This window comes from Lacerta agilis, chromosome 7, assembly GCF_009819535.1.
Source record: "Lacerta agilis isolate rLacAgi1 chromosome 7, rLacAgi1.pri, whole genome shotgun sequence".
NCBI lineage: Eukaryota > Metazoa > Chordata > Lepidosauria > Squamata > Lacertidae > Lacerta > Lacerta agilis.
In genome coordinates, this window is record NC_046318.1 from 21,601,025 (window position 1) to 21,626,304 (window position 25,280).

General features: G+C 42.8%; 1 protein-coding gene across 1 annotated transcript in view; it reads right to left on the bottom strand.

Annotated features, from left to right (window-relative positions):
• Positions 1–9,116: 9,116 nt before the first annotated feature.
• The window catches only part of WRNIP1 (WRN helicase interacting protein 1), a 39,427-nt gene continuing 23,263 nt past the window's right edge, over positions 9,117–25,280 (bottom strand). Inside the window, exons 4-7 of the mRNA XM_033154461.1 lie at positions 22,594–22,817; positions 12,883–13,038; positions 12,187–12,266; positions 9,117–9,741 (exon numbers count right to left, since the gene is read on the bottom strand). Of these exons, the coding sequence (XP_033010352.1) occupies positions 9,466–9,741; positions 12,187–12,266; positions 12,883–13,038; positions 22,594–22,817 (736 nt within the window). The 3' untranslated portion in view covers positions 9,117–9,465. The remainder of the gene's footprint in view (positions 9,742–12,186; positions 12,267–12,882; positions 13,039–22,593; positions 22,818–25,280) is intronic.

Sequence of the window (25,280 nt, forward strand, 5' to 3'; positions counted from 1 at the left end):
ACAGACCGTTTGCTTAATGATCTGCTCTAGAATCTTTCCTGGTATTGATGTCAGGCTGACTGGGCGGTAATTGTTTGGGTCCTCTCTTTCCCCCTTTTTGAAAATAGGGACAACATTTGCCCTCCTCCAGTCTGCTGGCACTTGGCCTGTTCTCCAGGAATTCTCAAAGATTACTGCCAGTGGTTCTGAAATCACCTCTGCCAGTTCTTTTAATACTCTTGGATGTAGTTCATCTGGCCCTGGAGACTTGAATACATCTAAATTAGCCAAGTATTCCTGTACTACCTCCTTACTTATTCTGGGCTGTGTTTCCCCTGCTGAATCATCTGCTCCATATTCTTCAGGTCGGGCATTGTTTTCTTTCTTGGAGAAGACTGAGGCAAAGAAGGCATTGAGGAGTTCTGCCCTTTCTCTGTCCCCTGTTCACATTTCACCATCTTCTCCTCTAAGTGACCCCACTGTTTCCTTGTTCTCCCTTTTGCTATGGACATACCCATAAAAGCCCTTTTTGTTGCTTTTAACCTCTCTAGCAAGCCTGAGTTCATTCTGTGCTTTAGCTTTTCTGACTTTGTCTCTACATGTGCTGGCTATTTGTTTGAATTCCTCTCTGGTGCTTTCCCCCTTTTTCCATTTTTTGTACATGTCCCTTTTAAATCTTAACTCAATTAAAAGTTCTTTAGATAGCCACCCTGGCTTCTTTACGCACCTTCCATGTTTCCGTCTCACTGGTATTGCCTGAAGTTGTGCTTTCAATATCTCCCTTTTAACAAGCTCCCAACCATCATGAACTCCCTTCCCTTTTAGTATTTCTGTCCATGGGACTTCACCCAGCATTTCCCTAAGTTTTCTGAAGTCGGCTTTCTTAAAGTCTAGAACTTGAGTCTTAGTATGCTTGGTTGCTCCTTTCCTCTGTATAATAAACTCCAGTAGAGCATGGTCACTCCCACCTAAAGATCCTGCCACTTCTACCCCACTAACCAGGTCATCACTATTGGTTAGGACCAGATCTAAAATGGCTGATCCTCTTGTTGCTTCTCCCACTTTATGGACAATGAAATTGTCTGCAAGGCCAGTGAGGAATGTGTTCGACCTTATGCTCTTGGCTGAGTTTGACATCCAACAAATATCAGGGTAGTTGAAACCCCCATTACTACTATCTCCCTTCCTTTTGAATGCTTGGCCATCAGTTCCAGGAAGGCATCATCTGTGTCCTCAGTTTGGCTTGGGGGTCTAGAGTAAACTCCCACAGTGAGATCACTATTATTTTTCTCTCCCTTAATTTTGACCCAGATACTCTCAACTTGGCTTTGGAGTTTCAAATCCTGGATCTCTTCACAAGTATACACATCCCTGACATATAACACTACTCCTCCCCCTTTCCTGTTTGGTCTATTTCTCTGAAATTGTATCCCTCTATTACTACATTCCAATCATGAGACTCATCCCACCAGGTTTCAGCTTCAGGAAAACCTTTCTGACAGTAAGAGCTGTTTGACAGTGGAATCTTGGGAGGTTGCAGACTCCATCAGATTTTTTTTTTTTTTTAAGCAGAGGTTGGATGGCCATCTGTCATGGATGCTTTAGTTGTGATTCCTGCATTGTTCCAGTTCTACAGTTCTATGAATCTAGGAGCAGGGCACATCTATAATGCTCTTAAAGGCCTCATCCACTAACAACTCTGCCTCTCTTAGTTTTTTCCCAGGTCGGCCTTCAATACAAGGGAACAAACTTGTTCACAGCAGCACATTGCATCCCAGATGCACCCACAACCTCTGCCCAACAAGGGAGATAGTTCTACATGTGACAGAGTTCAAAACACTAGAAATCCTTCACACCCCTGCTGACATTCTACCTGCAAAATTGTTTTTGTAGTTTAAGTTACGTTACTAAGAACTTGGGTTTTCTTTAGGTCAAGGAAAGGAGGGGTAGAGACCTCCTCCTAAGGTCTGCTTAACACACCTTGATGCTTCATCAGCTGGGGCTCCTTGAAACTCATGGAATCGGCATATGTTGTTACCTAAAGTACCCTCCCCCTAGGAACGGGTGGCGCTGTGGTCTAAACAACTGAGCCTCTTGGGTTGGCTGATCAGAAGGTTGGCAGTTTGAATCCGTGCAATGGTGGGGAGCTCCCGTTGCTCTGTCCCAGCTCCTGCCACCCTAGCAGTTCAAAAGCACGTCAAAGTGCAAGTAGATAAATAGGTACCGCTTCAGCGGGAAGGTAAACGGCATTTCCATGCACTGCTCTGGTTTTGCCAGAAGCAGCTTAGTCATGCTGGCTTCATTCCCTGGAAAAGCTGCGGACGCGGACAAACGCCGGCTCCCTCGGCTTATATAGCGAGATGAGCGCTGCAACCCCACAGTCGTTCGCGACTGGACTTAACTGTCAGGGGTCCCTTTACCTTTTAATAATAAATAAATAAATAAATAAATATTGTTACAAAGTGTGCTCTAGCTGTATTTTGCTACTTTTCTAGAAAAAAAGGTGCCAGAACTCACCATGAATGCCTCCCTGTCACCTGAGAGGTGCCGGAACTGAGCCGGAACTTACACAAGCATCTCATGAAAACGGCATTACATCCGATCCTCATGGATACTGAGTGTGTACATGTTACTCATAAAAAAGGCAGTGCACTGGTGAGGGGTAGATTTTTGTGTATGGAGGAGGGAGTTATCTCCCATGCTGATATGGTTGTTCGTTAAACACTAAACACCTATTTAATGCCACATTCTTTATTTCGGTGATACATATACTGCATCTATGAAAACGATCTACAGAAGGGTTTTGAAACAAATGGGAAAAACCATCTCCCCATAATTGTTTATGCTTTGCCTACTACAAGACTTTAAGCTACACCTTGCTTTGATGTCATGTCCCTCCTCTGTTCCACTTGGCTCAATAACTTCTGAAGCAGCAAGCCATCGCAGCTGTTTTCCAAAGTAGATCTGTGCAGGCGGGGAAGGAGAGAGCAACACTTTCACGTGATACCTGCTTCTCACAATGCCCGCTATGAGGAAACCTGCTTTCCTTATAAAATGTCTGGCCATAGACACATCAAATAAAACACTCCCAGAATGAAAGGTAAACTACCTCAACTGTTTATGGGACATTGCAGGAAGTGGGAGGGTAACACTGTGTAAACAGGACGTGAGCTAGATTAAAAAATTTTTTTTAATACCAGTACAGTACTTTATTTCCCTTTGCTGGCTGTTTCATTAAAAAAAAAAATTTAAAAATTCAGGGAACATGATGAGAGCAGCACAGTTGTTTGTGGCTCTTGCTTCTAACTGGAATTAATAGTAATATGTTATCCATAGATATCACAAGAATATAAGAAAGAAGGCATTTCAAGTTCAGCATATTGTTTCCTGCTGTGGGTCACTGAGTGCCCCTAAGAAGCCATAGGAAGGACATGAAGCAACTGGCACTGAGAGGCATTCTGACTTTCATTGCGAAGGTAGAAAGAACATACCCATTAGGGCTACTGGCCCCTGAGAACCTTATTCTCCATGAATTTGTGTAATTCTTTTTTACAGACCTCTAAATGGGTAGGCATTGGCCCCCATTTCTCTCCTGCACATATGCAAACTGACAGCATCCTGAGCACAGCCTGCTACCAGGGCATATCATGAAAACACACACACACACACACACACACACACACACACACACACAACTGCGGAAGCCGGTGCTGCTTGTCCAAGGAGAGAATTCCACAAACACACTTTCCCCTTTCTTTGGCAGTTAAATCTATTATTGCTATATTTTTACTATCTCCATTTGCTTTCTTTTCACGACATCCAAAAACAGCTGCCTGAGGCGGCAGCTTCGTTCTACCAAGTGACAGAGTTGGATCTGTTAGGGCCCCAAGACGTATCGCCAACCCTGTAGTGTGAAATAAGCTTGTTTTCGCACACCCCACTTCTTGCAGGTTAAGGGGATTCGGCTACCTTTCTCAGGGGCCACCAAAGTGTTTCAGCTCAGCTGAAAGTCTGAGAGGAAGAAGCATTCCGCTATTAACCTGCACTGGAGCTCCATCTACTGCCTGTTGCTCGCAATAAAATTCAACCGTGCAAGCACTGAAGTCTTACTGACAGCTTGCTCCACAGCTGTGTGTGAGAGAGAGCTTTCAGAGAGTTGCAGTGTTTAGTTGCACAAGTTAAAGCGCGCACACACATTTTAGTTGCTAGCCTCATCCGTCATACTTTATTGTGGTTGATGCAGCTTTAAACTCTTATTTCTTGCATTTTTAGCTGCCTTTCTGAAATATACTCGGAGTCAAGTGTGAATTTCATGCTCTTTATTCAGCTCATAGTAGTGAGGAATGCAGTTCCCCCAAAATGTTTGCTTTATATACACTATTTACACAATGGGCCCCACGTGATTGGCTAATTCCGGGATACTCCTGTATGCCAATCGGAGTGCGGATTCACTTCCACCTGGAGCTGGATTGGGTGGCTCCTGCGGACCAATCAGACTGCTGCAATCTCAATCCTATTGTTCTGGGACCAATCAGACTGCTGCAATCTCAATCCTATTGTTCTGGGACCAATCAGACTGCTGCAATCTCAATCCTATTGTTCTAGGACCAACCAGACTGCTGCATTTTGGATCCTATTCACCTCAGTACATAACACTTTCCCTACAACGAGTTCCAAGCAGGGCACAGGGTTATCTTGTCACAGAAGTCCTGTGAGGTAAGATTCATTGAGAAACAGTGATGAAGTTCAGGTTATCCAGCGTGATTTATATCCAGTTGGGGATTTAAACTGTTTCCCCGAGTCCTAGCCCAACCCTCTATTGCAAGAATGGTAAAACTTGTGGCTCCCTACTAGTTGGACTCAATTCCCCTGGCCATTGGGCCCTAGTCACTGTGCTAGCTTTTTGTCTATCTGAATTCAGATTTCCATGGCTCGTACAGCTTCTGCTCAAAGAAGCGCTATCACCTTTCTGCAAACATATTTGTCTTGTTACACATTTGAGTCGGGCACCTTGCAAATCCGGCTTAGCTTAATGCGCTGTGCCAAGAAATTCTGTGAAAAGTGTGATCAGGACATGTGACAGGTCACCAAGATGACATTTGGAGTTTGCCTAGGTTCAATACATGTTTTATTGCAAGGGGGGGAAGTAGGAGGGAAAGCTTCAGGGGCTGAAGAAAAGTTTAAAACAAAATAATGCACTTTGAGTAATCCTTTAGTGACAGTTCTCACCCAATGCATGAGCTGCTCTAGAAGATCGCTTGCAATGGTCAGAATCTGCGGCAGGGTCATGTACGCATTACTGCCTTAAAACATAGCTTTTCTCAATTTGGATTGAAGCTGTTTTGGGAGGGGGGAATGCATCAAAATACAGTTCTACATAAGAAACGACAGGGTAGGTATCAATTATGACGACTGTCATGTGTACTCTGCTTCCTAGGTAAGGTAGGTTAAAGGTAAATGACCCCTGGATGGTTAGGTCCAGTCAAAGGCGACTATGGGGTTGCAGCACTCATCTCGCTTCAGGCCGAGGGAGCTGGCGTTTGTCCATAGACAGCTTTCTGGGTCATGTGGCCTGAACGACTAAACTGCTCCTGGTGCAACGGGAGACTTGACGGAAACCAGAGCACACGGAAACGCCGTTTACCTTCCCACCACAGCAGTACCTATTAATCTACTTCCACTGGTGTGCTTTCAAAATGCTAGGTTGGCAGAAGCTGGGACAGAGCAACAGGAGCTCACCCTGTCATGTGGATTCAAAAAGGCAACCTTCTGAAAAGCAAGCCACCTGTGTCCCTAAACCAGTGCTGGGAGTGTACTGGATGCAGGGTAAATGCAGGACCAGATACATAGTCTAATATGGCATCTGGTGATTGCTTGGGATAGTATTACTTTTCTTAACTGTGGCAGGAAAATTGAGTATCTTTGAAGCTCTTGTTTCTGCTTCACATTGACTGGCACCTTGCCCGGAAATTGAGGGATGACCTAGCACTGGGTGCTCATAAAAATATAACAAAGCCCTGCTGGATCAGGCCCATGGCCTATTTAATCCAGTATCCTGTACTCACAGTGGCCAGTCTCTGGAAAACCAGAAAACAGGACCCGAGCACAAGAAAATTCCCCCCTTTTGCAGTTTCCAGCAACTGGCATCCAAAAGCATCATTGCCTCTGCCAATGCAGAGTAGGAAACAGGACTATGTTTTCATGTTGGGAATGTTCTCATGGAATGTGGCTTCCCATTCCTCTTCTCCCAGCTGCAACCACCCCTATGCACCCTCCAAATCTGCTCCTGATAGTTGGGGGACCCTCTGGAGCTGTTAGTGGGTGGGGAGAGAGAGAGGAGATCCCCTATTGTACAACACTGGATATCACACAATGGAAGGACAAGAATCCAGTACAATGCCTGTGAATGTTTAAGGTGACCTTTCAGATCTGGAATGGAAGTTGGTTACTATACCCTTCACTAACATGGTGCCCTCCTGATGTTTCAGACTTTCCCCGGGCTGAGCTAACATAACCACCGCCTTTTGGGAGTAAGACAGCAGAACCCTGAACATTTACAGTTCACTTACTGCGAGTTTCTGGAGGCAAGGATGAAACCAGCTGCCATTGCTCCGTCGCTTTTTGACAGCGCATACCATTAAAAAAATAATTCTTGATGAGGCAAGTTATGAGGAGGACATTTGGTCATTTGATGCAAAGTTTGCTGAAATCAGATATGATACAGGCACGCTCTGTAACCTCCCATTTTTATTCGTGCTGGAAGAAAACAACATGACCGGCCAAAGTTCAAGTGTGTCCTCAGAGGAATTAAAAAGGGCTAAAAATGAGGCGACGCGGGGTCAAGTTACTAGCAGCAGAATGCTACATACCTGGGTTAAGCCGTGGCGCATGCTCAGTGAGAGTGCGTTGTTTTCCAGATGCTTAATAGTGCAAGCAGGCCGAATTGAGTATCCATGAAATTTAGATGGCTTGGCTCCTTATACACCACACTGACTTCTGGGTGCTTACCAAAACGTTGACGTCTCCTTCCTGAATCTAAGGTTGGCTTAAAGGGAAACAACTGAAGTTTATATGATGTCACATGTTCAATTTCTGTTTGTAAGCCTGGGACCACTTTGTGACCAGAAGGGGCTCTAGTAATGTTAAGAAATTATAAAATATCAGCTTAAACCCTCAGAAAGGAAAAAAGGTTCCTTGCGGATGTCATTTGTCTGCAGTGCAGAATTTTGGTGCAGATATATTTCGGTTCCTCGGTGGCAGCTACGGGGCTGCCGAATTGATTAAGCACACAAGGAAAGCTATGCACACAATGTGTACATTATCTCCCCCTTTTGTGTAATTTTAACTTTCTTCTACATATTCTGGAGGCAATTTTTAACACAAAGCATCACCGTGGAAGCACACTGTGGCGAGCAGATCTCTGCAATAAGTAAGCTGGATTGGGTGATGTATTTAGCATCCGGAGCCCAGTTTAACAAGTGACAAAAAGCAGGTATGCTAGTCCACACAAATCTGTGATCCCTGCCACTTCTTGCATTGCATGACGTGGCTCCAAGATTCGACCCATAGGCAGAGAACATCTTTCTTTTTACCAATAGATCTGGCTGGAGGAAGCAGCCCAACAACAAATGTGGGAACAAATGATGCAATTTGGCTGCAGAAGATGCTACAGGATTCCTGTCTGTCAGCTCTTGGTAGGGGTCCATCCACTGTGGCTTATATCTCAAGTCATCTTCTCTTCCTCAGATGCCAACCTCTCCAGCACACAATTATCCCATCTCCTGTTCCTGCTTGAAGTAAGAGCACAATGAACCAGCTTGCTAAAGTAGCCTTTGCCAGGCCTCCAGATGTTCTGGACTACAACTGGGCTCCTTTGAGAGGATGATGTATAAATTTGAGAGGGCAGTGTACAAATTTAACAACAGCCATCAGCGCAGCAAGCCTCTTGAGGGGTCCCTGGTTGGAGAAGGCTACCCTAAATCATTTTTTTTAAAAACAGAAAATAGTAGGTGTCTTCCAAAACAAAAAAGGCATTTTCGGGAGATCTCTGAGATCCAGCATTCGCCCCCCCCCCAAAGGCCCCTTTATTAAAATATTTATACCCCATTTTATGCCGCTAAGGGAAACATGGAGGCAGCTAATAAGTGTTGCAAGCCACGTACCAATAAAAGGACGTAGGAATTATTTAAAGAAGAAAAATAGTAATGTTAAACAAATCTGTATTAAATCAGCTAAAAATGAAACACACACACACACACACGGACTCAGAGAGAACAAAGTAAGGAAAAACAGGTACCTCTTCACTGAAAATAGATGTTTTATCTTACTCTTGGACTGTGGCCTTTGTTTTTTGTGGAAAATTTTACTGGCCCTTGGCTACGATGAAAATCTGACTGACTGACATACTGCTTTGTTGGGACTCCTTGTTCATTATTCTGAACATGCATTATAAATGGAAGGAAGTAAATGCAGATCAGTAATTCTTACAGAGACAGAACGAGCAGCCCCCATCCCAGGACATGATTCTTCTGCTGCATCAAAAATATACTCTCCAATGCAAAGACACGGGAAGAGTTTTTCCTAACCTTTCCCTCCTTTCTCCCCAAAAGCAGATTCTGGCTGGAAAGAAGCCAAGACAGAGCAGTAAATCATGCAGAGAGAGAATGGGCAGCCTCCTGTACCTTCCACATGAATGCTTTGGGCTTCACCATCGAGTCTGGGAATTACTAATGTAAACCACATAACACGGACACAGCAACCCAACCCAACAGGTGTACGAGACTGAAATCTGCCAAGCATCCATATAGCTATGGAAAATTAATTCTCCCCAACCTCATGTGGAGTTTCGGCTGGCAACAGAATGGCACTCGCTCAGAGGCAAGAGGTGTAAGTGGGAAGCAGAATAGCTAAAATAGTGTTAAGAACCCACACCACCACAAACCGATCTTGACTTTCAACAAAGCAGACACTAAGTAAGTTTTAAATCAACCTTTATTTACAAAAATTCACAGTATCAAAAATAATCTGACAAGTGTGTTAAATTCCCATCATATTACTTTTTCTATCTCAAGGTGCAAATGCAGAATTTTTATTCTTTTAACCTAGTCTTTTTTCAGTTTCGAGCAAGCCCGCGGCATTTTTAAGTCCCGGGGATTTAATTGGGAGCATTCAGTATAGAACAAGTGCCTAACCTAGGCTAGATTGTGTCCCAAATGTTTTCTTTTAAAAAATAATGACCATTGCCTGACCTAGATATGCTTTCTCATGTACAATGATTTCAGTTGATCTTAAAATACGGACAACTGTAGACCAGATTGTAGACATCCATTTTGTACACAAAGTCCATAACTTCTGATATATTTTACCTCACAAAACCATAATTCTGTGCCCGGATAACATGGCAAGGTTAAAACAGAAAATATTGCAGAATTAAACTTAAGTGTGTGTGTGTGGAGAAAGTTGGCCACCACATTGCATGTAGAGTCATCACATTCTTTGTTGTGTAAAAAAATCAACCCCTTTCAGTTCTTTAGGCAGGTATTCCTGCTCCACAGGTTCCTTATACATTGGGTTATATTTATAACCTTTGCCATAGCCTATGTCTTTCATGAGCCTGGTTGGCGCATTCCTCAAGTGCAAAGGAACAGGTGGAAGAGGTCCCTGGTGGTTTCTCAGACACGCCTTGACGTTGTTGTAAGCGCCATACACTTCTATAGACTTTGGTGCTCTGGCAAAATAGACCACGCATTGCGCTAGTAAGACCTGTACAACGAAAGAGAAAATAGAAAAATAGTGTAATGGCTTTCAGTGGTTGCTCATGAAGAATCAGCCAAACGCAGGACTTCTAAGCTAAGTTCTTTATTGTGCAGATTATTTACAGTGGAGCAAAAGTTCAACATCCATCCCCTCACTCATCAGAGTCCAGGAATGACCCTTTCCGGTTCTTTTTCCAGCAAAGAAAACGCGGGATTCTGAACCCCCGCCTCCCCCTAACACGTCCTTCCTGTTGTCCCCTTCGGAGCGTGGGAACCTGACCCTGTTCCTCAACAACCTCGTGATGCTGAGGCTCTGCAATCTTGTCAGAGCCCCTGTACCGCCTTCCTGCTTCCGCCTCCCCTTCCCCACCGGGGGAATGGTAGCGTCCGGAGGAGGAGGAGGAGGAGGAGGAGCTGCTTGTGAAATGCACGGGAGGTTCCCTATACCTCAAGCCCTCCCGCGACCCCACCGAGAGCGGAGAGGGGGGTTTCCTGACAAACAGAGACTGAAATAATCCGATGTAGTTTCAGAAGGCTTGCTACTGAGGCCGCCAGGTATCTTTTCTAATAAAGAGAAGAACATAATATATAAGAAGACTCCTGTTGAATTGGCCTCTGCTAGTCTGACACCCTGTTTCCCAGAGTGAAGTTCAGCAAGGCCCAAGTTTTCCCACATCCAGGTTTACAGTGTCACTCACAGTGTGTAGTTGACAATGGGTCCACGTGAACACGGTGATACTGAAACGGTAAGCTCTTCAGATGAATTGAAAATTCGTTTTAATTTTATTCACTCATTTCTAAACCACACACTCATACAAATGTACACTAGTCGTCAAAATTGTGGAAACCTTTTGGGGGAAAGTGTCTTTCTGAGGTTTGATGGCTCATAACACCTGATTGGCTCTCCAAACACTCATGCTCAATGGCTACATTCAATGAAGGAAAGCTACTGCATCTCAACCTAAGCAAGTTGTGCTTCCTTTTTTCTGGTTATCTGGCTATAATGTTTGATAGTTTACAGATAACTGAACAACCTTTGTTGCATTACATTCTTCATTAAATTATCTTTCCACTGATATATAATTTTATGGCATTACTCCAAAAAAGTGGTGTTACACTTTTTCCAAAAGGTATGTGTGTCTACAAAAATCTCAAATTAAACCCAGAACAACATGGCCAACAAAAACAAAGATCAAAACACGTTGAAGAAACTGGAGTACAAAATGGGTCATGTGACAAGAGAAGCTATAAACACGGTGAAGTGTTTTTGTAAGGCTTTCTGAGATAAACAGATTTAGAACTCATTACAGATGATGCTAAACTGATTTCATTAGCTAGAGAGTAGCATAAGCCCACTACACAAAATGCACAATTTCTTGTAGAGGACAATCTGACACTGGCAGGTATCCATCAGACTTGCTTCTGTGGTGGATCGCAAAGACTGAGCTGTGATATAAAGAATGAGGTGATCTTTTAAAGTCTGCTGGTTCCAGGTTGTTTTGGGTTTTTATATATTCAGCGAATAGGAAAACCCTAAAGTTGGCCCATAGCTCTGCAGCAACCTCGACAGAGGTTTTATTAACTAGTCGGTAGCCAATGCCTAATTACAACCAGACTGATAAAACAGAAGAAACTGAAAGTGGCAGGTGAGAGTAATATATATGCATATATACTTTTATTTGTATCCCTCCTTTTCAGTTCAAACTATGCTAGAGGTGGCTTGCAACATAAAAAGCACATAACTGCAACATGACAAACGTAGTAAAGGTAAAGGTAAAGGTACCCCTGACCATTAGGTCCAGTCGCAGACGACTCTGGGGTTGTGGTGCTCATCTCGCTCTATAGGCCAAGGGAGCCAGCATTTGTCCACAGACAGATTCCGGGTCATGTGGCCAGCATGACTAAACCACCTCTGGTGAACCAGAGCAGCGCACAGAAATGCTGTTTACCTTCCCGCTGGAGCGGTACCTATTTATCTACTTGCACTTTGACGTGCTTTCGAACTGCTAGGTTGGCAGGAGCTGGGACTGAGCAACGGGAGCTCACCCCGTCGCGGGGATTCGAACCGCCGACCTTCTGATCGGCAAGCCCTAGCCTCTGTGGTTTAGACCACAGCGCCACCCATGTCCCTGACAAAAGTAGTAATAAACAATAAATGCAACATTAAAAAATACACAACCAAACTGAGCAATTTTCACATAAATCACAAGATCTAAAATAAAGATACAGAAGATTAAAATCAACAAGAGTAACAGCTTCCGCTAAACAATACCCCAGCCTAAGTCTCTGTTCAGCGGTGTCAGCTTTTGCAGCTGGAGTCAGTCAGTGTCCCTCCCTCCCAGGCCAGGTGGGAAAAGGCCTGCAAAGCAGGGAGCATGTGTTCCAGGATTCACAGGCAACATTTAGTGGTTGAAATGCTGACAATTATAGAAGTAAATTTATACCAACTTACCTCACACTCTGGCATTCCAATGAAGTGGCAGCCTTGGTAAGCAGCCACCGCTTGGGTTAACGCCAAGGGATCAGCCAATCCTACAACCAAAAATTATATTTAAGAAAGCCCATCACGGTTAGCTATGTAATACTCCATACAGTGCCCATCTTATTCCTTAAACCAACTGTCATGTCAGGGCTGTTGTCAGGGGGTTGGCGCTGTTGGGAGAGGACCCATTACAAACTCTTGGAACCCACTGGACCCTCTCTGTTGCTATCTGTTCACTTGTGCCCTCCAAGCAAGTGAGTATGGACAGCTAGGCAAGAAGAAGCAAAACTGTCTGTGCCCTCTATGCCTGGATAGCTACACAGTTTGGGGCCAAGAGAGCGAGCAAGTAGTGACAGCAGTGAGGAAGAGGTGAATGCACTCAATTAGGGGTTCACTGTAGAGGTAGGACCTCCCAAACCTTGCTTACAAGCCAGTCAGCAGAGGCTTGCCCAGCCATGGCTAGAAGGACCTTCCAATGTCAAGTAAGTGAGAGTTGATTCTGTTCCTTGCCACCCTCTCCCAAGGGCTTACTAAAATGAACTCTTTTACAGCAGGGCTGGGGAACCAGTGGGCCACAACTCCCATCGTCTCTGAAAACATAGCTCCACACAGCTTTATCTAAAAAGCAAGTAAGACAATAAAACTAGTCCGCTTTAAGTAACTCACCTATGTCTTCACTTGCAAACCTCACCAACCTTCTTGCTACGTAGAGCGGATCCTCACCGCCTTCCAGCATTCGGGCAAGCCAGTAAAGAGAGGCATTCTCATCGGAGCCTCGCATAGATTTATGGAGGGCAGAGATGCAGTTGTAATGCTCTTCCCCTATTCAGAAAAATAAATAAATAGATAAAAATCACACCCTCCACAACAAACTTGGTCATTCAGTGCAACTGACTGGCAGTACATGGTTTTGAGCTCCTTGGAAGAAAAAGGTAGGATATAAACAAACAAACAATTTATCTGGTTTTTATCCTTTAAAAAAACAAACTGAGTACTTGTACACCACTTAGAAAATACTGTAATGAAACAGTATATAAATTGCCAGGAAAAATAACATTCAAGACAGGCGAAAGGGAATACGGACAATAGGGTCCAGTTAATACTTTGAATTAATTGCTATAAGCAGCATTGATGACCACTAGCTTAGATGGCTTTTGAAACGATTATTTAAATTCACAGCGTACAGATCTATCTCAATAGCCACTAGCTTTGACACCTACATGCAGCCTCCAAGTCCAAAATCAGGAAGTTTCCAATTACCAAATGCCCGGAGCAAGCCCTGTTTGTAAGAGGGGGATAAGACTACAGAGCAAGACAGACCCTTGGTCTGATCGAGGTCTGATTTGTTCATTCTCTAAGTCTTTGTAGGTTTCACGAGCAATTGTAATCATTTCAGAAACAAACAGCATGTTTCAAAATGAGCATTTCCTCTTCATTCAGATGTACATCTTTATCACAAAGCACTGGATGTGTCTTTAAACACAAATATAAACAAGTAAGCCGCATTATTCAATACAACAGTGTGTTGTACCGCTATGCACTTTCCACACAGCCCCAAACTGCTGCCCGATGCATGGAATGATTATCAGTTGTTTTGTTATATAGACTAGAAGCAACGCATAACAGTAACTGGATCTGCACCCTCCTGCCTTAGAATTTAAAGGTGGAACCACTTGTAACTTCATTAGCAAAGGCTAATCAATCCCTCTGAAGTGGGATTTCCCTATCCGCAGGTCTCTAGGGTGGTCTCTTTCTACGCCAGCAGACAGCTATTTTTAATAGCGCTCCACACAAAAAGCCCACTGGTATGCCATCGTTATCTGGCCAATATAAACAGCGTGTCTGTGCTCTGTCACAGCATTCAGGCTTTCAACTCGAGCAGGCGGCAATAAACCAAGCAGCTGGGAGTCTCATCGCAGTCCTGGGAATGGCGTCGCTTGGTCTCTTAAAACCAAGATGGCCTTTAAATGTTGAGAAAGGCAGTGTGACCTGTCCCCCCCTTCTTCTCCCCCAGCTGGTATTCTTTCATGCGGTGTTTCTAAGCCACTTGGAATATTCATTGAGCATGCTCCGTACTTGTTGAGTTATTTGTTGGGGTGTGTGCTGGAGGGATGGGGTTTCCTTTACATTTCAGCAGAGGTGGGTGGAGAAGACAGATCGGCAAGCCCAGCTATATTAAAATATTGGATCTCTCCATTGATTTCTATGGGCAGCTTTCTGGGGACATTTAAAATAGCTTCTCCATGAACCAGGAAATTAGAAATATTGTACAGCACCGGGCTTCTATTTGCATTCCACATTTCCAGTTCCTTGAGTGTTCATTGCACACTACATTTGTTGTATTTTATTTTATTTTATAATCTGGGAGCCTGGTATTATGAGGAGGAAGGTACCAAGTTCAAACAGCCACACATAGCCACTTCTGGCCTAAAAGGAAGTCGTATCTAAAGCTTAGCTGCCAGTGATTAACATGTGTGATCCATATTGTGACGAGGATATTTATTTATGAAGGAAATGTACCTGGGACTTCAAAACGATTTTGATAAAAGTCCCTCACCAATGAACCCTAAATAAACTTAGCTGTAGTGGGACAAAAGGACAGGCTACTTCATGGCCTGGTAATCGTTTAAAAACCAGGAAGCAAAAAGAAGGATAAGAGTAGTAGAAAACACTCACAATGAATGGATGTAAAAAGTGAGTTCTCCAAGGATAGGGATTAGAAGAAGTTTGGATTTGATATCCTGCTTTATCACTACCCGAAGGAGTCTCAAAGTGGCTAACATTCTCCTTTCCCTTCCTCCCCCACAACAAACACTCTGTGAGGTGACTGGGGCTGAGAGACTTCAAAGAAGTGTGACTAGCCCAAGGTCACCCAGCAGCTGCATGTGGAGGAGCGGAGACGCGAACCCGGTTCCCCGGATTACAAGTCTACCGCTCTTAACCACTACACCACACTGGCTCGCATTGTGCCAATATGTTCAGGTAAGTGCGGTACTTCACTTCACTTCACTTCACTTGTGAAGTCTTCTGTATTTATCTTAAACTCCTAAAAGTACACATATGAACCCATGCTAATATGAGGAGTGACTGTATCTTCATGCCAGCAAGGACTATACCCAAGTATAACTTGGAAATGAGACCAAACACCACATAAGCTAACGTCTGCTCTCAGCCACTGCAAGACAGTCCATTGGCCAAATCCTATAAGTTTGTGCATCATTGTTTATGATGGGCAGAAGCTGGAATAATAATTATCATGGTTAACAACTAGGGAGAGAAAGATTGCAGCTTTCGTTGTACTTTTCTTGCCATCCTCTCCGCAATCACCGTCACAAGTCATATTTTGTATAAAGTTTAGAAAACAACCTTCTCTCATCAAAATGTTTTATAAATAGTTTGCGTTGTATCACTAAGCAAACATATTTTACTGGTCAAGAAATGGATAAAAATGCCACTTCCGGCAACAGAACGAAGCTCAGAGTTGAGAATACGTGAAGAGCATTCATTCAAAGACTATTTAAATGCTAGCACGTAACTAGTTAAATGCAAGGAGACAAGCCTAATCCTCAAAGCACAATCTCCAATTCCGATCTCCGCCGCAAAGACAGACAGAAACGGCCAGCGTTTGTGACACGTCATGGTGCCAAGTCACAAATTTAGCAAGAGCTGGTATCAAATTAGGGATCCTCGCATGCAGTTATATGCAGGTGCTCTGACATAAGCAAATTGCAAAATTCATTTCCTTAAAAAGGAGTGCCAAAACTCCAGGACCGGATGGATTAACAGCAAAATATTACAAGATATTGAAAGACTGGCTATCACAGCCGTTAAGAGAAATTTGCAATAGAATACTAGAAGGAGATAGGGCACCAGAGACGTGGAAAGAAGCCTTTATCACACTGATCTTAAAACCAGATACTGATAAGACTCTAATGAAAAACTATCGTCCAATATCCCTTTTGAATGTGGATTATAAAATCTTTGCAAATGTTTTGGCTACAAGGTTGAAAAGAGTGTTGAAAGATCATATACATAGAGACCAAGCAGGTTTCTTACCAGGAAGACAAATAAGCAATAACACGAGAATTATTGTGGACATTTTAGAAAAACTGGAGAGAGACATAAACACAGATGCAGCACTATTGTTTGTGGATGCAGAGAAAGCTTTTGACAAAGTATCCTGGACATTTATGAAAAAGAATTTGGAAAAGATGGGAGTTGGAGAAAAATTCTTAAATGGCATTAAGGCCATTTACACAGAACAAAGAGCAAAAGTTATTGTAAACAGTGTGATATCGGAGGAGATTGAAGTAGAGAAAGGAACAAGACAAGGGTGCCCTATCTCCCCTTTACTTTTTATTACGGTCCTGGAAGTCCTTCTGAATATGATTCGGAAAGATAAACAGACAAAAGGAATTAAAGTGGGAGAGAAGGAATACAAATTACGTGCCTTCGCGGACGATTTGATGCTATCCCTGCAAGAACCAGAAGGCAGTGTCCCCAGAGCCTTGGAATTAATTGAACAATTCGGACTTGTAGCTGGCTTTAAATTAAATAAGCAGAAAACCAAAGTTTTAGGTAAAAATCTGAGTGCAGAACAGATCCAAAGAATTCAAGAAGCCACAGGCCTCAATTTTGTCAAATCTGTAAAATACCTAGGTATCAATCTCACAAACAAGAACTTGAACCTGTATAAGGATAATTATGAAAAATTGTGGATGGAGATAAAAAAAGATATGGAGATCTGGACAAGACTTAAATTGTCGTTAATGGGAAGAATAGCAGTGGTTAAAATGAATGTCCTACCAAGGATGCTGTTCTTATTCCAAGCCATACCAATTTTGGACAAACTAGACTGTTTTAAAAAATGGCAAAAGGACCTATCGAAATTTATATGGCAGGGCAAAAAGCCAAGAATAAAATTCAAGATTTTAACAGACTCTAAAGACAGAGGAGGCTTTGCCCTGCCGGACTTAAGGCTTTATTTTGAAGCTGCGGCCTTTTGCTGGTTAAAGGATTGGTTTAAACTAGAGAACGTTGATGTGTTGGACTTGGAGGGACATGATAATATGTTTGGTTGGCATGCATACCTTTGGTATGACAAGGTTAAAATCCACAGAACTTTTAAGTCTCATATTGTGAGAAAATCCCTATATCAGGTTTGGACTAGATACAAAGACTTGTTAGAGAGAAAGACTCCTAGATGGATCTCTCCAGTGGAGGCCAAGGCATATAAGAAACCGAATATGTCTGCAAACTGGTTAAGATATATGGACATATTGCAGCAGGAAGGGGACTCCTTTAAGCTAAAAAGTTATGATCAAGTAAAAAGTCAGGTCCCCGACTGGCTGCACTATTATCAGGTTTATGAAACATTTAAAATGGACAAAAAAGTTGGTTTTCAAGTAGAAAAATCAAAACTGGAAACAGAACTGATAGAATCGAACTTCAAAAACCTTTCCAAAATGTATAACCTTCTGCTAGAGTGGCATACAAAAGATGAACTGGTTAAATCCTCAATGATAGATTGGGCAAAAGATGTAGGACATAATATTATGATGGATGACTGGGAGAGATTGTGGCAAAAAGGTATCAAATTTACTGCTTGTCATGGTTTAAGAGAAAACATAATGAAAATGGTTTATAGATGGTACTTGACACCAGTTAAGATTGCTAAGATGAATACCAAAATGTCAGATGTATGTTGGAAATGTAAACATGCGAAAGGTACCTTTTTTCATATGTGGTGGTTGTGCCCAGCGGTAAGTGCTTTCTGGGATAAGATTTACAATGAGCTTAAGAAGGTAATGAAAGTTACCTTTTGTAAGAAACCAGAGGCATTTCTCCTGAGCATAACCAATGAAGAGATACCCAGTCAGGATAGAGTGTTTTTCATGTATGCCACAACAGCAGCTAGAATTTTATTGGCGAGAACATGGAAAGGTGAAGAGATACCAACGGTGGAGGAATGGCAGATGAAGATGATGGAATACATGGAACTCGCAGAACTGACCGTCAGAGTCCGGGACCAGAGGGAGGGGAAGGCGTCGCAGGAGTGGAAAAAATTTAAAGACTATTTAGTTAAATCAGTTAAACTGAATATTTGAGCAGAATTAAACAGAACATCGGCTTTGGTAGATATGTGTTAGATATGAATGGTAAGAGGAATTGTTGTTATGTGAAAGATGTATGTGTCAAAATATGTTAAGATAGGTTGTTAAGATAAGATACATAGTTATTGAGATATTTGACTAAGTAAAAGCTAAGTATATTAAAATTTGGGTAAAAGTGAATTGAACAATATATAAAGCTACCTTGAAGAAGTATATGTTTTTTGAAGACAGTGGAGGGAACGGGGGAAGTCCCCAAACAGAGAAGTTAGAAACAAGAAATATTCAAAGAAAGATATTGGTTAAGGTTTGTATATGTTATTTTTATGTTTTTATTGTTGTTATTGTTTTGAATGTTGACTATGTTTATTGTTGATTATGTTTAATGTTTATTGTGTTTTTATTGATGTTTATGTTATGTGTTGATGTTGTATTTTGTTCTCCTTTTCTTTTATTGGAAAATAATAAAATCTTATAAAAAATAAAAAAAAATAAAAAGGAGTGCCAAAAATAAATCAAATAATTGAAAATTTCAACTAAGTATTGATGTGAATGTCAATACTGAGGAGTGGCAGAGGTTGCATTTAAATGATACTATGTTTTTTTGAAGAAAAAAGCCATGAAAACTCTAATACATCCTGCCAACAGCAAAGTATTCAATATAACTGAGAGATTTTAGTAAATATGAAGCACCAGTCCACAAATCATGGTGGACTACAGCCCATGTTGGGGATCTCCTCCACTTCTGAAGGTCAGAGTTTAAAGAACACTACTGTGGCTCTTTAAAGAGTTCACATCATACAATAAAACCAATTTTGATATAAATATCCATATATTGTGTCAGGTTTATTTCTGCTTTAACAATAATGATGGGACGTAACTGAAGCCTAGAGTGGTAAACGCTGCTGTTTTAGAATCCTGTGTCTGTCCTTCATCCCTTTTGCTGAAAATGGTATCAAGATTATGTAATGAGGCCCAAAGTCTGCAAACCAACAGAATCAGAATGATGTTATCAGCTGCAGCTGTGTCCCTGCTACATATCTGAATGTACCCCAGTGCCAAAAATTCTCTGTACAAAGCAAAATAGCAGGAGGTCAGTTGATCCCTTCTCCCCAATATTATCCATTTCAATGCATAGACATCTCACCCAGATGGGAAGCATTCAGACATGCAACACCCCAACCCACTCAGCTTGACATGGCCCCATCCAGGAAAATCCTTATCAATTGAGTCTGCTAGTTGTACAAACCACAATTGACGCAAGATAATATCACCAAGGCAATTATCTGTAAACAAACAATAAACGTCCATAAAAATGACACAAGTAGTTTCTTTCCCAAATAGGTTTTATCTTAAACAGTAGCAAACGCAGTAAATAAAGAGTTCACTTGTAATGTTATCAGTGCTCATTTCTTCTCTTTCCAAAATAGACTTTTTTCTTGAACAATTGCAAACGCAGTACTAAAGGGGCACTTGTGATATACCAGTGGTTGAGTGCTAGAACGTCGTTCCGGTAATCCGACATTTCGTCGCTAAAGAGCTTAGTCATCAAGCTTTGTAGTAAGTAAATAATGTACAAGAGAAGACCGTATGCAAATGACTTAAATATGTCCCCATCTGCATGTTTCCACCGGGAAGAACATAGAAAGAGGACAATGTCCTTGATCAAACTATTATCTTGTGTCAATTGCAGTAGTCATTGTATCACCACCCTCTTCATTGTTTTATAGTTGTACAAACTGGCACTTAAGAGGTTTCCCAGTAAAACAAAACAAAAATATATATTTCTTTTGCAGGGAGAATCCCAATACCATGGAAGCGGAAGTGTGTAACACACAGCCAAAATCTTTGCATTACCATATTCTTCCGTGTATAACATGCCCCCATGTATAAGATGTCCCCTATTTTGGGGACTCCAAATTAAAGAAAATGGGGGGAGCTTACCAAGAGTTGTTAAGCTGTTTTGGGGGGAAATGCCCAGAGTTGTTCAGCTTTTTCTGGGGGGGGGGGAGGGATGCCCACAGTTGTTAAATCTTTTGGGGGGGGGGAGGTTGCTGAATATCGCTCACCTGCATGATCGCACGCGTCGCCAAAGGCACCAATCGTATGCCCATTCACTGCCACCAGATGCAATTCACCCGTCCAATTGCCACAGCGGCAGCCAATAAGCAACAGCCATTGCCGCAGCCACCACTCAAACGCCCAATCAATGCTGACAATCTCCTGATTGCGGCTGCAACCAATTGCCCGTCCCCCCAATGCACTACCCATGTACAGTGGTACCTCAGGTTACAGATGCTTCAGGTTACAGACTCCACTAACCCAGAAATAGTACCTCGGGTTAAAAACTTTACTTCAGGATGAGAACAGAAATCATGCGGCAGCGGGAGGCCCCATTAACTAAAGTGGTACCTCAGGTTAAGAACAGTTTCAGGTTAAGAACGGCCCTCCAGAACGAATTAAGTTCTTAACCCGAGGTACCACTGTTTAAGACAAGCCCAATTTTTAAAGTTACTTTTTAAAGAAAATACCCTCGTCTTATACACAGAAAAGTACGGTATATGATTTCTTAAAATATAGATCTGTACATTACTGAAAATGCTCGTGAGGCAACATATGAAGCACCGCAAGCTATTCTTAGCCATGGACAAAGCGGTTATTACTCCACCGCCACACGGTCCCCAGGGAGACCCGGTATGCATTATCCTACCCCTTTCAATGTTCTTCCCTCTGAGATAATAGCATGAAGTTCACAGTATGTTCTGAGCCAAACCCCTCTCATGAGTTTCATCTTCCCAGCAGCAGGGCCTCCTCAAATTCTCCACACCTATTGTTGGAACAGGTGCAGAGGATATGAAGAGCAGCGTGTGAAGATGAGTGGGCCCCTGCGAATGGTCTCTGGAAGGCAACAGCTATCTTATTAGCCAAGACCTTCTCACTCAGGCAGTCTCTCGGTTCCCTGGAGGAGGAAATGAGGCTGGGCTCTTTTGTATTTTTAGAATTCTATGTATTTGGCTTTCTGTTTTATTGGTTTCACTGGCACTGCTAACGTTGCTGCCGTTTCACTGCTGCATTCCTTTCGCTAACGTATCGCAACCTGCTTTAAGACAAAGGTAGGTATAAATTCTAAAAATAAATAAATGAACGGGTTTCAACTAAACCACAGTGGCCGCATTTTGACATCACAATGGCTTATCGTGATGGAAACAAGCCTAGCCTCCTCCCAGGCTCATGTCTTCTTCTCTTCTAGTGTGGGCTGCAAGGAGGAGACCCGAAGATTTTGCTTCTGATACCAATTAACCAGAGCTTAACATTACACCTGAACTCTAAACTGTGGTTAATCTCATCTATGGTTTGACAAAACAAGCCAGCTTCGTAAGCAATGGTTTAAATTGCCATGCTTCAAACAAACCATAATTGAGATTAACCACAGTTTGTTCAGACAGCACAGCAAGCTGTGGTTAATCAAACATGAACTCTTCCTCTCATCTTTGGTGGGAGAGAGGAGAGTATGCAAGCCTAGAAGCTAGGCTCATTTCCAAGACAATAACTATGGTTTTTGGGACTGCTCAAAGCCACCATAGTGATTACAATTACGGCGTACATAGGCTCAGTTCTGATATAACAGTAAAAGATAGTTAAGTATTATGTGAACATGCCTGACATGTGCTCTTCCCTCACCTTTGTGAGATTTGTTTTACTTGAAAAAATCGGTGTTAAGCATTGTCTGGGAAAGGACAAACTGTGCTTCATTTAAGCTATGGTATAAACCAAGACCAAGCTTTACGGTTACAATCTTTACTTGCTTTAACAAACCATCGTTTAAATGAAACAATGCATGCTGTACAGCCACAATAAGTTCCAATTTGGGTAAACCGTGAACGTGACGCTCCATATGCCCTTGTTCTGGCTGTGGGGACTGCATGAACCTTCTTGCTGTCCCTTCTTCATGTGACATTAAAATACAGTTTAGCATCATTTATATTTTATTTATTGAGTTTGGATCCCACCCTTCCCTCCGAAGGAGCCCAGGCCCACAGGCATTTCACCCTTTCAATGGCAGAAAGAAACCTATTTTAAAACAAAACCTTGTTGGCATGTTGGCCAACACTTTGTATGACTGAGTTGCGCACCATCTCTGCCAAGGGAGCCTTAACATTACAGAAGGGGAGCTGTTTCAGTTGCAAGCAAAGTTCATTGCTGAGCTGAGTACCAAGCTTCATTCATAGCACTGCATCACATGGGGAGTTCTTTATTAGCTACTCACCGGCTCGATCATACAGAATGTGGGATCGCTGCAGTCCCTCCTTAACGTGATCTTCTGTGATGACCATTTCGTTAACAGAACAGCCATGTGTGCTACTCTGCTGCTGGAGCTTAGTTAGCCTGGCCTGAACAGCCATCTGGAGTCCATTCAACCCAGTTCTTGCATCGCCATCACAAAGGGAGGCGAGAGTGTTTACAGCTTTTCTCTCGATGCACACGCAGCATCTGAAATGAAAGACGTGATATCTGAGTGCATTTCCTATTGTCCACAAGGCCACATTTCTTTGCCCTGACCACTGAGAGCCAAATGGATATGAGCTTTATCCCTAACTAAATGCCACAGTAGATAAATATTAAGGTAAAAGGTAAAGGACCCCTGGACGGTTAAGTCCAATCAAAGGCAACCATGGACTGCGGCACTCATCTCTTTTTAGGCCGAGGGAGGCGGCATTTGTCTGCAGACAAGTTTCCAGGTTATGTGGCCAGCATGACTAACAAGCTACTGGTGCACAAAGAACTGTGACGAATGCCAGAGTGCATGGAAACGCCGTTTACCTTCCCCGCTGCAGTGGTACCTATTTATCTACTTGCACCGACCGGTATGCTTTCGAACTGCTAGGTTGGCAGGAGCTGGGACAAAGCAACTGGAGCTCACCCCATCGCGGGGATTTGAACCGCCAACCTTACATCGGCAAGCCTAAAGAGGCTCAGCGGTTTAGACCACAGCACCACCCGTGTCCCTTTAATATTACAAGGGATTTAAACAGAGTATGCAATCCACAAACTATGCCTTAAGCATTATAGCATGTTAGAATCACCATGGATATTTTAACCATTGTATGAAACCTGTCTGTACTTGCAGCCAGACAATGGGCAAGAGAGACAAACTTTGTAAAGCCTTATCTACATAAGATTAAATTTAGATTTGATCAGGGAGTCATACAAAGAAAGCAACTTCCTGCTTTCTTTTTCTTTTTCTTGAATTGAAATAGAACCTAACCCATTTTTTTGCATTGCTCATGTTGAACTGGAACTTAAAAAAAAGATCTTAAGGCTTGAATCCAATAAGTGTCCTGTCAATGCGAAGATTCCCGCTTGCCCAATTTGACTTCCCCATGCATGCACCCTGTGGCCCTCCTCAAAGGGAAATCACAAAACAGATTTCAGGGGGTTGTGGTGAAAGGAGGTTTCCATTGCACAAGCAGGAATCCTTGGTGCTGCATTGGACCCAAGCCAAAGCAAGACTACAACGGGTTCAAAATCAGGGTTTGGCCATCCCCTTGTGTGAAACTCAGTAACACAAACATGAGCAACTATGTGAACGCTTTAAAAAAAAAAGAAGAAACAAGCTCAACACCAGGAAGCATCAGGCAGGTTAAAGGACAAAATTTACTTTAACCGAACAGTAGAAAATTGTACAGCAACTTGCAACATGATGATGTCATGTCCTGCTTTCCTCAAGGGGAGACAGAGACCTGCTGCCTTCGACAGCTGCCTTGAGTTCTCCATAACATCTTACCTTACTTAAATAACAAAATAACCCAAAGATCAGTGTTGAAAGATGCTTGCAGGCCCCACAACCAATTGCCTCAAGCTGACCATAAATATAGCAGAATTTACAGATTTTGGAAAGAGATGTTAGCATTGCTGTGAAAGGTCAGATTAAAAGGAGGGAGGAGAGAATAGCCTTTCAATTTACAGAATCTATCAGCACTGGAAAGATACTGCTTGCCAGTGATTTAGAAACACCCCCAGGGGAAAAACCCACACACTTCAATTTCTTTTGTAGAAGATGCCATTTGCAATTATCACATTTGTTTCTTTCACTCATCCATTTTATCACCCCCTTCTTCCAAGTTGCTCCAGTTGGACTACATGATTACCTCCATTTTATCACCACAGCAGTCATGTAAGGTAATAATAATACAGTGGTACCTTAGTTTAAGAACAGTCCTGTTTAAGAATGATTCAGTTTACAAACTGCAAAACCGGAAATAGTGTCCCGGTTTGAAAATTTTACCTCAGTCTAAGAACGGAATCCGAACAGTGGAAGGGCACCGGCGGCGGGAGGCCTCATTAGGGAAAGTGCGCCTCGGTTTAAGAATGGGCTTGCGGAACGGACTAAGTTTGTAAACCGAGGTACCACTGTAATAATTTATTACTTATATGCCGCAAATCTAACTGGGTTGCCCCAGCCACTCTGGGCAGCTCCCAACAAAAAACACAATACATCAAAAATTAAAAATTTCCCTAGGTGGGCTGAAGATTACCCATTGAGCTTCATGGGTAAATGAAGATTTAAACCAACACTCTAACCCAGGGGTCAGCAACCTAAGGCCCATGGGCCGGAAGCGGCCCATGGAGGTCATTTGACCGGCCTATGAGCCGCCCCCAAACCGAGTTTCCCGCTCGCGCGCTGCGCTAAACCGGCCCAGCGCGGTCTGGGGACTCACTTCCGTGGCGCTGAAAATCGAGTCTATGCAGGTGCTGAAAATCACAGGCGCATGCACTCACACGCACACGCAATCCGGCCCACAGAGGGATCTCCATAGGACCGATCCGGCCCAGGCAAGATAAAGCTTGCTGAGCACTGCTCTAACCACTACACCAAATGGTGGTTCCATCTCCTTAACATTTTCACAAATACAGAAACACAGCCAACCTATTTTTCAAGGGCAGGAGTTGCCA